This window comes from Euprymna scolopes, chromosome 33 (genome assembly GCF_053919585.1).
Source record: "Euprymna scolopes isolate OS-2025 chromosome 33, ASM5391958v1, whole genome shotgun sequence".
Taxonomy (NCBI): Eukaryota; Metazoa; Mollusca; class Cephalopoda; order Sepiida; family Sepiolidae; genus Euprymna; species Euprymna scolopes.
Window position 1 is genome coordinate 28,523,178 of NC_136514.1, and position 13,896 is coordinate 28,537,073.

At 30.4% G+C, this 13,896-nt stretch overlaps 1 protein-coding gene across 50 annotated transcripts in view; it reads left to right on the plus strand.

Annotated features, from left to right (window-relative positions):
• LOC145258179 (uncharacterized) overlaps positions 1-13,896 on the plus strand; it is a 399,192-nt gene that overhangs the window by 348,877 nt on the left and 36,419 nt on the right. For 42 of the 50 annotated variants that reach the window (XM_080116006.1, XM_080116011.1, XM_080116017.1 and 39 more), the window contains 2 exons: positions 525-557; positions 3,998-4,030. In XM_080116006.1, the coding sequence (XP_079972132.1) occupies positions 525-557; positions 3,998-4,030 (66 nt within the window). The remainder of the gene's footprint in view (positions 1-524; positions 558-3,997; positions 4,031-13,896) is intronic. The other 8 variants (XM_080116009.1, XM_080116019.1, XM_080116034.1 and 5 more) reach the window with 1 other exon arrangement.

Sequence of the window (13,896 nt, forward strand, 5' to 3'; positions counted from 1 at the left end):
AAGGTAAAACTGACATGATGACAAGTCTGGGGAACATGGTGTCCATAACCCTTTGCTTATTGTTCTCTCTTCCGTAAACATGTCATGAACTCGGGACCGTGATCTGTGAGACGTGTGGCATGTTGCGCCATCTTGTTGGAACACGAATTGCATTTTGTCTGAAAAAAAAAATTTGATTAGAGAAAGATTAGATACAGCGGGCTACTTTTAAGTGGGCCATCCTGTATTTATTTTTCCACATTACTTTTAGATATTGGTTTTCTCACACTATTTTTTCTCCCCCCAATGTCCCCTTCCAGCAGAGATTTATCATCTCATACATTGAAGATAATGTAAGTTCGAAATAAGTGTGTGTCTGTAGGTTGAAAAATAATTATATAATTCATTTTTTAAAATATCATTTTATTCATATATATATATATATATATATATATATATATATATATATATATATATTAACATTTTGTTTGCATTTTGTCATCTTAACTTTTCATTATTCTCACCTGTCATCTTTTCTCTACCAGAGGACGACGAATTATTACCTGTTGACGATTTTGGTAGGTACATGAAATACCTGTAGTTTATTAGTGATTATTTGTTGCATGGCGTTTTCGTAAAAAAAAATAAAATAAATAAAAACGTAAATTTATATTTTGTGTTGAAATATAATTTTCTTTATGGACATTTTAAAGACAATTAAGGCATCTTCAAAATAGTAGAAAGATTCAGTTGGTGTCATTTCCAAATAGTGAAAGATCAACTCATTTAATTGTGTTTCTTCGTTATTAGAGCAAAAATCAAGATATTAAATTAAAAAAAAAAAAAAAAAAAATTATAGTATCTACTTATGTTTCTGAATTTTTAAGATGAGGATTGATTATTATTTGGATTCTTCAGACTTGTGGTGGACAGGATGGTCTGCTTATGTAATTTGGATCCCATCCTTCATATTGTTTAATGGATTGAATCATAGGTGATTGAGAAGCAAAAGGTCACAAGTGAAAACAAAATATACCGATAGGTGATAGTGAAAAAATGTAGATTTATTTATATAAATATACATGTGAAGAAATGAATATAGAAAGGAAAGGAGTAACGTTGGGGAAGGAATACTGTTACTTGCGATTTATGAGAGGCTAATGATAGGGCAGGAGGGCTGATTGGGTGGCCATACCAACCAGAGTGGCTCTTCATTACATGTTGACTGGTTGAGGGTCCAGCTCGAAAGAGAGAGAAATATAAGAAACAGAAAGTGACGTGGCTGTGTCGCTCTCCGGTTACCAAAGTTAAAGGGTGATAATCGAGTTAGCCTGGGAATTTCAATTCCCACAGATTACTCTTCTCATCTTGAGTGCCATTTTCACAACGTTTTGGTCGATGTAACCTCTGACTTTCTTTAGGTGTATCTTGTTGAACTTGGGAACTTAGATGGAATTTTGAACGGAACTCTGTATTTACTTCATGGGAATAGCATGTTCTCGTTCCATCAGCCATGACTGGATAGAGGTCCTAAGTAATTCACTATTGTGTTTTTCCATCACTCACATACAATTGTGGATTTCCGAGTTCGACAAGAACACATCCAAATATTATAAAAAAAAAAAACGATTAGGTAGAAAATCAATTATTAATGAAAATAGTTTTCAAATACAATTAACAAAAATTGATTTTTGCTAAATTCGCTCAAGATTTTCAGTTTTCAGAAAATAATTATCTCTCCTGTTATGATATGATCTCTTCTGGTTATGTTTTTGGCAAAACTTTCAATTTTCGCTAATTGTATTTTAAAACTATTTTCATTAATAATTAATTTTCTACCTTATCATTTTTCGTAATTTTTTTTATATATTCATTACTGTAACATAACAGTTAAGTAGAGACTATTGATTTTACTTGAAATCTAATATTTCGATTTTGGAATTTTGCTCTAATAATGAAGAAGTATCCACCATTTTTATTGACTTGGTTTTGTTGAAATGCTGGTTAGCTGTGTCGACAAGGTTTCAGACCTGTGAATTGCACATTTCAAGTCAAAAGTTGTGATTTATATTTCAGTAAAGCTATATAATAAATTATTGTTTCAAGCATGTGAAATAATGAATTTCAGTTTCCAAGAATTATACATGAAAAAAAAAAAAAATATTTGAAACAGGACAAAATTTTTCACTTGACTCAATGTTTTAAGTCTAGTGAAAAATCTTGTCCTTTTTCATTATTTCACATGCTTGAAATACGATAAATTATTATTTAAATTATATGTATACATCATTATTTAGTTATCTAGTTAAATTTCAAGCAAGATAAACTTACATACAAATAACTTAGATTTCCCACATTTTATGTTTCAAGAATGCTAGTAAAGTATTTTGAATTCGCCAACAATAATATGTTTGCCGAGCAATGATAACGTCTTCTTTATTGTTTTGTGTCATTTTCACTGTGTATATGTAAAAAAAAGTTTATTTCTGAAGATTTTGTTTTTTTTTACTATAAAATTCAGACTCTTTCTGTTTGTATAGTTTTTAAAGATGAAACCACTGTAAAATTAAAATAAAAGATTAGTTAACACTTGTTTGGATTCAGCCCTGGTCCAAAACAAAGGTGAAAAAGGAAATTATATATTATATTTTCTTTTCCGCCTTTTTTTTTTTTTTTTTCAATGAAACACATGTAAGACCTACAACCAATAAAATAATATGAATGTTATATTTATGGCATTAGAATTGTTTACTATATATATATATATATATATATATGAACAAGAATGAAAATCCGATATGTATGGTATTAAAAGCAGAGGTTGAGAGACCTAAAAACTCGACGTTTCACCTGTTTAGTGTGGGCTTTTTCAAGAATAAAAGAGTAATTTTAATATTATATATGTATAATTAAAATTACTGCAATTTTATTGGCATGATTGGTATCAATCTTATCCGATAACCATAGTAGTTTTAACTCCTGTGTTATTCATTTTGATACGTACTGCTCAATATACAACAATGTAGATCTATTTCAACATTGAAGTGACATCGTATAAATGTCATATATATATATATATATATATATATATATATATATATATATATATATGTAGTTTTGTAGCTTTATAACAGAAGGCACAATGATTCATGTAAAATCTATATTTAATCTTAGTGATATACAAAATCAAAGTGAATAGTCATACAATACTTATGGGCTTTAAATGTAACAATTTTGATAGAGGATAAAAATTTCAATACACTACATTTTTCAGTCAAATGATTACTGAATGCTATCATAAGACAGAGTATGCATATATATAATGAATAAATGATAAAAGTTTATATTCCAAATTTCATGATGTTGACCATCTTACAATTTATTCCTTGAATTCAGTTGACACTTGTAAGATGGTCAACATTATGAAATTTGGCATATAGACTTTTGCCATTCATTCATTATGTTCTGTAATTCCATTGAGCTTCTTAAAAAGGATTGGTATATATAAAAAGGAAATATAATTGAATAAAGAATATTTCCACAGAAATATATATATATATATATATTTTATTATTTGAGGGTAAACAGTTACATATGGTCGCTACAAATAGCCATCTGTTTCAGTCAAAGAGATGTATCTTTTTGGTGTCGAGAGGTTCTGGGTCGCCTGAGGAAGTCTCTTTGACTGAAACAAATGGCTATTTGTAGCGACCATATGTAAGTGTTTACCCTCAAATAATAAAAAAAAATTTTTTGCTTTTTTTATTGAGCACTATCTAACAACCTCGTTATCTTCATTAGTCCCGACTTATGAATACTTGAAACCTGAATATACATATATAGGCATCTATAGAAGGCTAGTTTATTGTCTACAATTCATAAATGTAGTTAGTTATATGTAACAAGTGTATTCATGCCAATGTACATAAGATATATATTTTTGTATGTTACTTTATATATCGGTTTTCTCATACCATTTTTTCTTTTTTTTTTTTCTCCCCCAATGTCCCTTTTCCAGAGGAGATTTTATTGCCACCTCTTGGACATTTTGGTAGGTACCAGACGTCAATGTAAAACTCCCATATGCATGGTGTTTTGTATGACATTCTATATCGTATTTGTGTTGCAAAACTTCAAAAACTGGTTTTATTATTATTATTGTTTTTTTTTTTTTTACCCGTTGGCCATTCACCTCACTTCCTGTAGACCTGTAGATTTTTTTAAATAATATTTTTTAACCTCATAAAATTCCCGACTTTTCATTACTTGTGTGTCATGTATCCAAATGTAAATATTATCCATACTTTTTTTTTTTTTTTTTTTTTTTTGGCCTGTTCAAGCGGTTTATTTTTTTATTACTGATTACATGCAAAAAAGGTTAACCCCTGCATCATGCAAGACGCGTCTATTGTAATCACACTAAACATCGATAACTGCTAAATTAATTGGCCCCACAATATGTCATCCTACGCGCACCCATACTGCACGGGCACATGAACATCCATACGCACGCATGCACATATTGTATCTTCAAAATGTACACGTTCTACTTTTTTTTTTTCCATGTACTAATATTTATATATTAAATTTTTTTTTATATGCGAGATGATATATAATTATTTCCACAATCAAACAATGTTGAAGCTCACACAAACTATGAAAGCCACAGGTTCAAATTTTGCTCTCTTTTGAATATATTCAAACTCAGGATTTAAAGCCCGAGTTACTCAAATGCAAGCCACACAAGTTTCGAATCCTGAGTTCGGACATGTTCTACTGCTAATCCTAAAAGAGAGTGAAAGTTGAGTTTGTGGCTTCCATGGTTTGTGTGGGCTGCAATGTTCTTTGATTGTGGAAATATATATAAGAGAGAGGGAGAGTATATTTAATTTTCAATGTTGGACGTGGAATGTATGTTCACAAATTTAGGTGTACTTAGCAATTTTTTTTTGTTTGTGAAATTATCTAATTGATATATGCGTATACATTTCTTGAGAGTTGTTGCAATCTCATATGCTTTTAATTATTTGGATGTTATAATATAATGTCTGCAATAATCATTTATCAATATTGTCTTTTGCCGTCTGCAATGTGATGAGTTATCATCTTCTAATCTCGTCTAATATATATCCTGCAATAGAAAACTGTTGGCCTTCTGGTCATCGTAGAGATTATAAATTGATTAAAATAAAATTGTGTGTGGTTTTTTTTATTCAATTCTTGTGATGATTGAACTGTTTATGTTTGTTATTTTGTGTGTGGTTTGTGAAATCCAGTGATTTGGTGTAAGGAAGAATTGGTGGAAGATTGAACCAAGAAATGCTGACCACAATGTTTTGAGTCTTTGAGGTGCTCTTTGAATGGTTGCATTTATTTTGTGTGCATTTTTGATATGTTGGGCTTCTTGCAGTTGATGTAATTTCTCTCCTTTTCTAAATCATGTTTTTATATAGATATATATTTTTTTCTTTTTTTAATAAACCTAAGGTCTAAGCAAAAAATAAATTAAGATCTTTGTTTAAGATTATCAAATTAAGGGTTTAGCAGTCAACAGATACCTTTCCATTTTTCTTCAAATATTCATAAAATAAAAGGATTTAACTTAATTTTTCTTGTTCATGTGCAAGATTCCACCTAATTAAAAAGCGAGAATACGGAAAAAATCATACCCGTCACAAAACGAAAATGTCGATTCCCAAAATCATGTAAAATGATCAAGTAGTTTTGTTTTTTACCAAGAAAATCACATTTTATGTGGAAGCAAGGATGGTGTATCTCGGTCTGTTATCTTTAGTAAAGGGGACAACTCAATTCGAACTACAGAGATCAAAATCAGTGTTGCTACAATTTACTATTAAAATTGCTAAAAAACCATAAAAAGATGATTTTCTGTATAATAATAATAATTATAATAATAATAATAATAACTTGATCAATTCTCATAGTTTTTGATTGTGATGTTTAGATTGGGTTAATTAAGAACGTCTGAACAATGATAATAGTTGGTATTTTCATTTCTTCAGAAAAATTTTTTTCTTCTCCACAAAGTTCTATGATAAAAGATTCATAAAGCGCCCATTTAATTCCTGGTATTTTTTTTCAAGAAATATATTTCAGATCAATTTATTAGTCATTATTTTAAGTCATTTTAGGGCTAGAACAACAGCATATTTTTTTCATTGTTTTTATTCTTGAGTATATATCCGACACAGTTAGACACAGTCAATCAACTGAGAACCATATTTGTCTATATAAAAACATAAGATATTAATGGATATATACTTGAGAGTCAAAACAAGGAAAAGAATATGCTGTTGTCATAGTTCTAGTCATTTCTCAAAATTTGCTTTTGGAAAGCAAATATTTTGAATTTTTTTATTTATTATTATGCATTTATTTCAAGAGTAAAATAGATATTTAATGTGGAGAAAATCTAACACCCTGAAATGGATTGGTTGTGACAAAAATAAAAATTGCCTCAGTCTAGAAGTATTTCTCTTTAACTGACTGAGTTAGGATAAAAAAGATGAAATGTATCAGAACAGATGCATTTTGTTTCTAGCCAAAAAGTCAAACGTCAACCATTTTTTAAAAAAATGTTTGTACAAAGAAATTGTGATATTCCAAATGATTAGATATTTAAATTGAATTATGCCTTTATATTAGAAAAAAATGTTTTTAATTTTATATATATATATATATATATATATATATATATATATATATGACAAACTTTGTTTTAAGAATTTCTTTCTGAATAGTGGAAAGTTGTCATTCATAACGTTTTTTCTTTTTTTTTTCTGAATAATTAACAAAGAAATTATTGGTGCTATTTCCCCTATATTAAAAAATAAAATAAATATGTATGATATAAATACTCATGATAAAATGTATTTCAAAAATGGCATAAATTGATTAAGTAGTTTTATTTTTAAATTTAAAAAAAATAAAATTTTATGAGTATCTGAGAAGTAACTTTCTCATCCATTTAAATATATATATATATATATATATATATATATATATATATATATATATATAGTAAGAAACAAAGGGAAATAATTCGAGAATAGTTCATACTTGCAAGATTTGTTGTAATGTCTACAAATTCTCATGAATCACTTAAAAATTATTTTCTTATTTAAAAATAAAACTACTTGATCAATCAATTTACATAATTTTTGGAATATATTTTTATTTCGTCATAGGCATCAAAGTTTTTTTTTATTTATTTATTTATTTTTTTAATATGGGGAGAATTCTGAACCCAAAACAATTTTTTTTTTTTTTTTTTTTTTTTTTTTTTAATTAGGGCTCCAAACTATTACAAAATGTGAAAAGATAACCTAATTTAATATTTTTCACAATGTACAATACTTTGGTATACATTCGTTTTTGTTGTTGGGAGGCAGAGATTAGGCACAAAACAGACATTCAGTTTTTACACACAACTCAACCTTGTTTCTATTGAGATAACGTTTTCTTGTTATCTCGAAAAATCAAACTCTCCTCTATTTTGCAGGGAACACTAGATGACCTATTTAGAGTCCATGAAAAGATTTATTTTAAAAAGTAACTAAAAAAATATGGAAGTAATTGACAGTGGGAATTTATTTCTCTTTAGTCTAAATATAAATTGTGAATTCCTGAAGTTATGGGGAAAATGATAGAGACTTTTCCCTGGCATTAAAATAAATAATAAAAATGAGATATTAAGACGCATCTATTCTATCAACATGTTTAGCAATGAAAAGACTATTTCAAACTCAATGTGATGGACCAGTGGAGCCTCCGCTGTAAAAATATATGAATGATATTGTAGCAATATTTATATGTGGGTGTATAAGAATAAGTCATTTTACTTGGGGGAGGGGGGGAGTCGCCGCTTATCAAGGCCCAAAGGCCACTCAAGTAGAAGGGTTAACGGGTGGCTGGTGAGACAACACAGTGATGATCGGTAAGAGTGAAATGTAGGAGGCAGGCGATGAAAAGCTGACATAACAATACAGTGGTTTAAAAGAATAAAATATCAATGAATATGAGTTATGGAGGATTTGTGTGTGTGTGTTTATATCAATTTGGTGATCTTCTTTATATTAATTTGAATCTACCTCTCAACCCAGTGTATGGACCTGCAAAAAATGTACCATTTTTGCTTTCATGTAAATAGAAGAAAAGGAGCATTCTCTCTGTTTCTGCTCTGTGGAACAGATGAGAGAGGAAGACTAAGTTGCTCTCTTTTGAACAATTACAAGACGCCTCTCCAACCGCTTATATCCATGACAAATAACACCCTACCTGAGAATTCTTCCTTCAAATGCCTTGGCTTAACATTCATGGACAATATGAACTGGAACAAATACACTGAGGGCATTGCGAAAGCTGCTGCAAAGAAGGTGGGTTCCCTCTATCGAGCTAGAAGATTACTCACAGCTGAGAGTATTCTGTATCTCTACAAAGCAACCATTCGCCCATGTATGGAACATTGTTGCCACATCTGGGTTGATGCATCTACCACTAGTCTTTCCCTCTTGGATAGGGTCCAAAAAAGAGTTGTCAATCTAATAGGTCCATTTTGTCAACTAAGCTCCAACACCTGTCCTATTGCCGCAATGTTGCATCTCTGAGCCTGTTTTACAAGTATTTCAATGAAATGTGCTCTGATGAACTCGTTACACTTGTGTCCCCCCGACGTTCATATATCCCCGACAAACCCACTTAGCAATAAAATCTCACCTCTTCACTGTTGAGGTCCCTAAATACCACAAAGCTTACTATTCTAATAGTTTCTTCCCTTGAACAGCTAGACTTTGGAATTCCCTTCCTGCTACCCTGTCTGTACTGATATGTGGCAGCTTAAATGTAATGTAAACCAACATCTTGGCATGGTCCCAAATAGTAGCCCTTTATGTCCAACTGGCGATATGCCTTGTTTGCGGGTGAACATGAATAAAAAAAAACATTCTGTCAATAAAGTGGACCAGAGTACATTACATGATTTCAAACTTCAGAGTTTAAAACTGATTTTGAAATCTTGTAAGCAATGTCCTTTTCTCCTCCTTACAACCTCTTTCTCGGAAAAGAGACATTGCTTCACCTTTATTTTTATGGCAGGTGATCTTACTAAGCTTCACTCTATGGTTCCCCGCCTTGTAAAACATCCGCAGCAAACACTTGCCTAGCTGCAACCACTATCAACATTTTTCCCTTACTCTATCTGTGCCTAAAACTAAAGGCAAATTCCATGAACAATGTTTCTTTCCTAGAATTGCCCTGCTATGGAACTCTGTATCATGGGGCTGCTTTCCAGTTGACTACAACATAATCATCTTCATGTCCAATGTAAACAAGTTTGTGGTGAGCCATCCTCTTTAATAATCAAATTATACTCAATTTCCACCACCACTGACGATTACACTGACCACCACGACACTCATTAACTTTATTCTCAAGTGATTATCAGATGTTGATAAGTGGTGACTCCCTTGGGAAAAAAAACAGCAACAAAAAACTTTAAAGGTGATAATCTAACAAAAAACTTCTAACAAATTTAACTGATGGACCAACAGGAAGAGCTGCTTATAGAAAAATAAAATTGAGTTGACCCCCCCCCCCTCCCCCGCCAGTTTTATTTTTATTTTTCTTAATATTTTCTTTATTTTTTTTATTATTATTACTTATTTATTGCAATTGCATCTCAAACAAAGCACTGTGCCACTTTGATGTAGGGAGCTACTATCTGGGACATAATTTGCAGGGATACTATGTAGGGAGTTGAGCAGAAAGATGTCTGTTTACATGATACTTGAACTTCTGCATGTCAGTACAGTCAGAGAAACAGGAGACCTAGAAGGAAATTACAAAGTCTAGCAGTCCGAGGGAAAAAAATCTTTTAGAGAAGAGGGCTTTCTAGTATCTAGTAATCTGTGTAGGGGTGGAATTTTGCTGTTTGTTGGGGGTATTTATGTTGAAGTGATACAAGGGCTCAAAATGTTTTGGAGCACCTAGAAACTATGGTTAGTAATTAAATGTATGGATAGTTTGGTAGCATGAAACTTGTCTGGTTGGTTAGTGAGCTGGTGTGGTGGATTGTCGAATGAAGGGACAAAGATCTTTTGTCTTTGAAAAGTAATAAATGTTTGTGAGGTTTTGTTGGGTGTCGAAAGAGGGAGGGGTGTGAAACAAATTAGTGCAGTTATTGTTATATCTGTACTCTAAAAACTTCACAATCTTGTGAAGATTCTGAAAACAAAGGCAGTTTTGTGAAATCCCAAAATAAACTTACACCAAGATGGCTGGCAAGCAAATATGGAACAATGTCTCTTTTCTCTTTTTACTTCCAGGAATACTTTTTTTTTTTTGTAAATCAATAATGATGAAGTAAACTGTTGAAACAGTTTTTATGAAGAAAAACTGTTTTTTGTATGTGTATGTATATATATATATTTAAAATGCTGTATAATATCAAATCAAATTTGTTGACAAAATAGTAAAGTGTAACAAGCCATATAAAGAGACAGGTAGAAACAAAATCCCACCCCTTAACTGTTGAAGCCATTACATGCTGGAAAGCTTTTCTACTCTCAGAATTTCTTACCTCGAACTACTAGATTTTGAAATTCTCTCCCTGTTTATGGTTTCTATACAAATATGCTGAAGGTTAAATGTAATGTGCAAAGGCATCTCACTACTCAACTTCCCACATAATTCCTTGTAGACATGATCTAAATAGTAGCTTCTTACGTTCAAGTGGCAATATGTCTTGTTTGGAGTGAAAAGGCGTTAAAAAAAAATATATATGTAAATATATATATCTCTCAACATACAATCTGAATGTTTATTCAAGGCTGCTTTAAACCTGAATATAGTTGTTATTGTCACTATCTCGGGCACATTGTTCAAGAAACATGGGTATAGATTGCTGCTATTCATTTATTGAGATGAAAGTGATGATATATCTTTTGCAGAGGTCCCACAGAGTCTACAAAATTATATGGTGTTTTTTTTATTTATTTATTTATTTTTTTTATTTTAGAAGTGGCAAATTTTAAATGAAAAAAATAAATCCCAGAAAAATATTTTCATTATTACAAATTTGTGATTCATTCCAAATACGGCTTGCACGTATATGGCATAATCTAGAGGTCCAATTTTCATGACTCTACACATTAAATTAGGCTGTATTTCGGCAATAATGCATCGAATGTTGTCTTCCAAGTAGTTTATTGTGTCTGGATTATCAGTATAAACATGGGACTTATCCTAAAAGAAAATAATCTAATGAGGTTTAAATCACATGAACAAGGTGGTAAGTTGATCGGTTCATTTCATGAAATTATTTGTTCATCATGTTTCTCTTGATGAATTGATCCTATCACACACTGTGTGGCATGTGGCTCCATCCTGCTGAAACCACATAAATTATCAAACCAAGCTAAAAATAACCAATAGTTGCCAAATCTGTAATTAAAGAAAATAGGTGTCAATTTAAAGTTTGCTGCCTCTAAAAAACACCCTATATAACGGATGCTACCAAATTTGCTGTTCATAATAAATAGCATGTATTGAATTCAAAAGTACTCCAATTTATAAAAAAAATTATGAAAAAAAAAAAGCTATTATGGCTTCTAAAACAAAGTTGCACTTTATGAGGGGTAAAACACAAATATGATGAAATAATTTGGATGAAAACGATTTTCTGGATCAAGAATTGTCTATACTATGGATTTTTTTTTTGTGTATTGATATTCATATTAAAAACCCTTGCTTTATTTAAAAAGAAAATACAATTTTGTTATATATGGGTCGTGGAATTGCATTCATTTGCAAAAGATCTAGCTAATTTTCATATTCTTTTAAACATTTATTTTAATTAATTCCCTATTAATTTTTTTTTCAGTTTTCTTATGGTCATCTTTAGTTAACTATTACGTGTAATTATCTTCATTTAGATATTCTACATGATTTATACTTAAGTAATATTTGCATAAAAAGGTTATAATAAGCACAAACCTCTTTCTATATATATTTATGTATGTGTATATATATATTTGTTTAAAAAATTTTGCCTACCGAACTCGTGTCAGTTTTTGGTCTACAAACCTGAAACCTAATATATAGGGTATTTGAATATATAGGGTATTTGAACCCATGCAAAACTTTATATTTTGGTTTTAGCAAGGGAAAATCTGTGCAAAAGTGTGAAAATTCAAAAAATGTAATTTGCCAGATGAAGGTCAAAAGATGGCATTACGAATATGCATGCATAACACAATAGCTATTGGTTCATGTTTTAATTTTTAGCCTTGCAGCAAACATGTCTTCATAGTTCAGGCATTAACGTCAAAGGAAAAAGTAAATTGTAAGCTAAATATTTTGGTTTCAATTCTTGGTGGTGGCGCATAAGTCTTTTTTTTTTTTTTTAACTTTTTAAATCATTACTATATATTGGATCTAATATAATAATAAATACAAAATCTGCATTAATTAAAATATATTTATTTATATTTTTATTTATCATATTTTATGACTGGGCAATACCAAGCGGCCTGCTAGTATATATATATATATATAAATAACAACTGAAAAGGAAATTATTTTATTGCAAATGGATCTCTTGTGAACATATTTCCATGCTTAATGTTAAAAAGTGGTTTGTCTTTTCATCCTCCTTGTTGAAATGAAGTCTTTTGTGAGTGGTTCAGCAAAAAATATGAAGAAATAATTTAGATGAAAACTATTCTGAGTAAATCAACAATGATAATTGTGTAAATTTTTAAATTTGAAAACAACCATGTTATAGTCAGCAGAGAAGCAGTCCAGCCAAATTTTGTTTTACAGACAGACACTTCTAAGAAAGAAACTTTGCTACAACAAGAAATTACTATGAAATGAGGATGTTTAATGGTAGTTGCTGGGTGAATATCAATTGAAAATATTTTTCTCATTTTCACCTGAATATCTGTAAGGGCAGATAACTCTGCTTAAAAAAAGATGCTGTTTTGTTCAAGGGAGACAGCAAAGGGCATAGAATTTAATATTTTATTTCGTAGACGAAATTTGTTCCATTTAATAACCTCAATTGACATTGCTATGGTTTTGACTTGATGGTTTATTTACAGCTGAAGAGACTGTTGGATCAAAATCTTGAAAGCATTGACTGTTGGATCAAAATCTTGAAAGCATTGAAATATTTGGCCTGATAAGGCTTCAATCAAAACATGAACGCAGTTATGTAGCCATAAACACATGTACAAATAAAACCTAAACTAGCAGAAGCACCCGGTTTTGTCCGGTCGTAAAATACACTTAACTGTAATATTTTAATTTGTGCAGATTTTATATATATTATTATAGTGCCAATTCTCCATCAATTAGTACATATTATATTGTACCCAATATACAGTAGTTATTTCAAAAGTAAAAAACAAATATGATTAGTGTGCAATCAGCTAGAATCAAAACTGAAACCAAAACTTACAAAGAATTCTTGGTAAAATTATTTATTACAAGATTCAAACAAACAAGGAAACCCGGACGGTCCAGAGTTTTACAATTAAGATATATATATATTAATGAAATTAAAGGGATGTAATGTTTACCTGATATACGCAATAGTAAGCTTCAAACTAATATAAATAACAGTATTTATATATAGATAATTTAATCCCAACCGAATAAGAAAGCTCAATACGCAATAGAGAGTAGAGCTTATTATAAGAGAAAGAAACTCCAAACTTAAAATTACAAAGTTCTAAAAAATTGTAAATTGATTTTTTGGAGTATTCAGTCGGACAATAAATTTTGATTGTAAAGTTCAACTTACAGTTTTAATTTTCTTTTATTTATATATATGCCCCCCCCCCACACACACCTTGTCATACATATATACACATGCATACACAGAGACAAAATTGA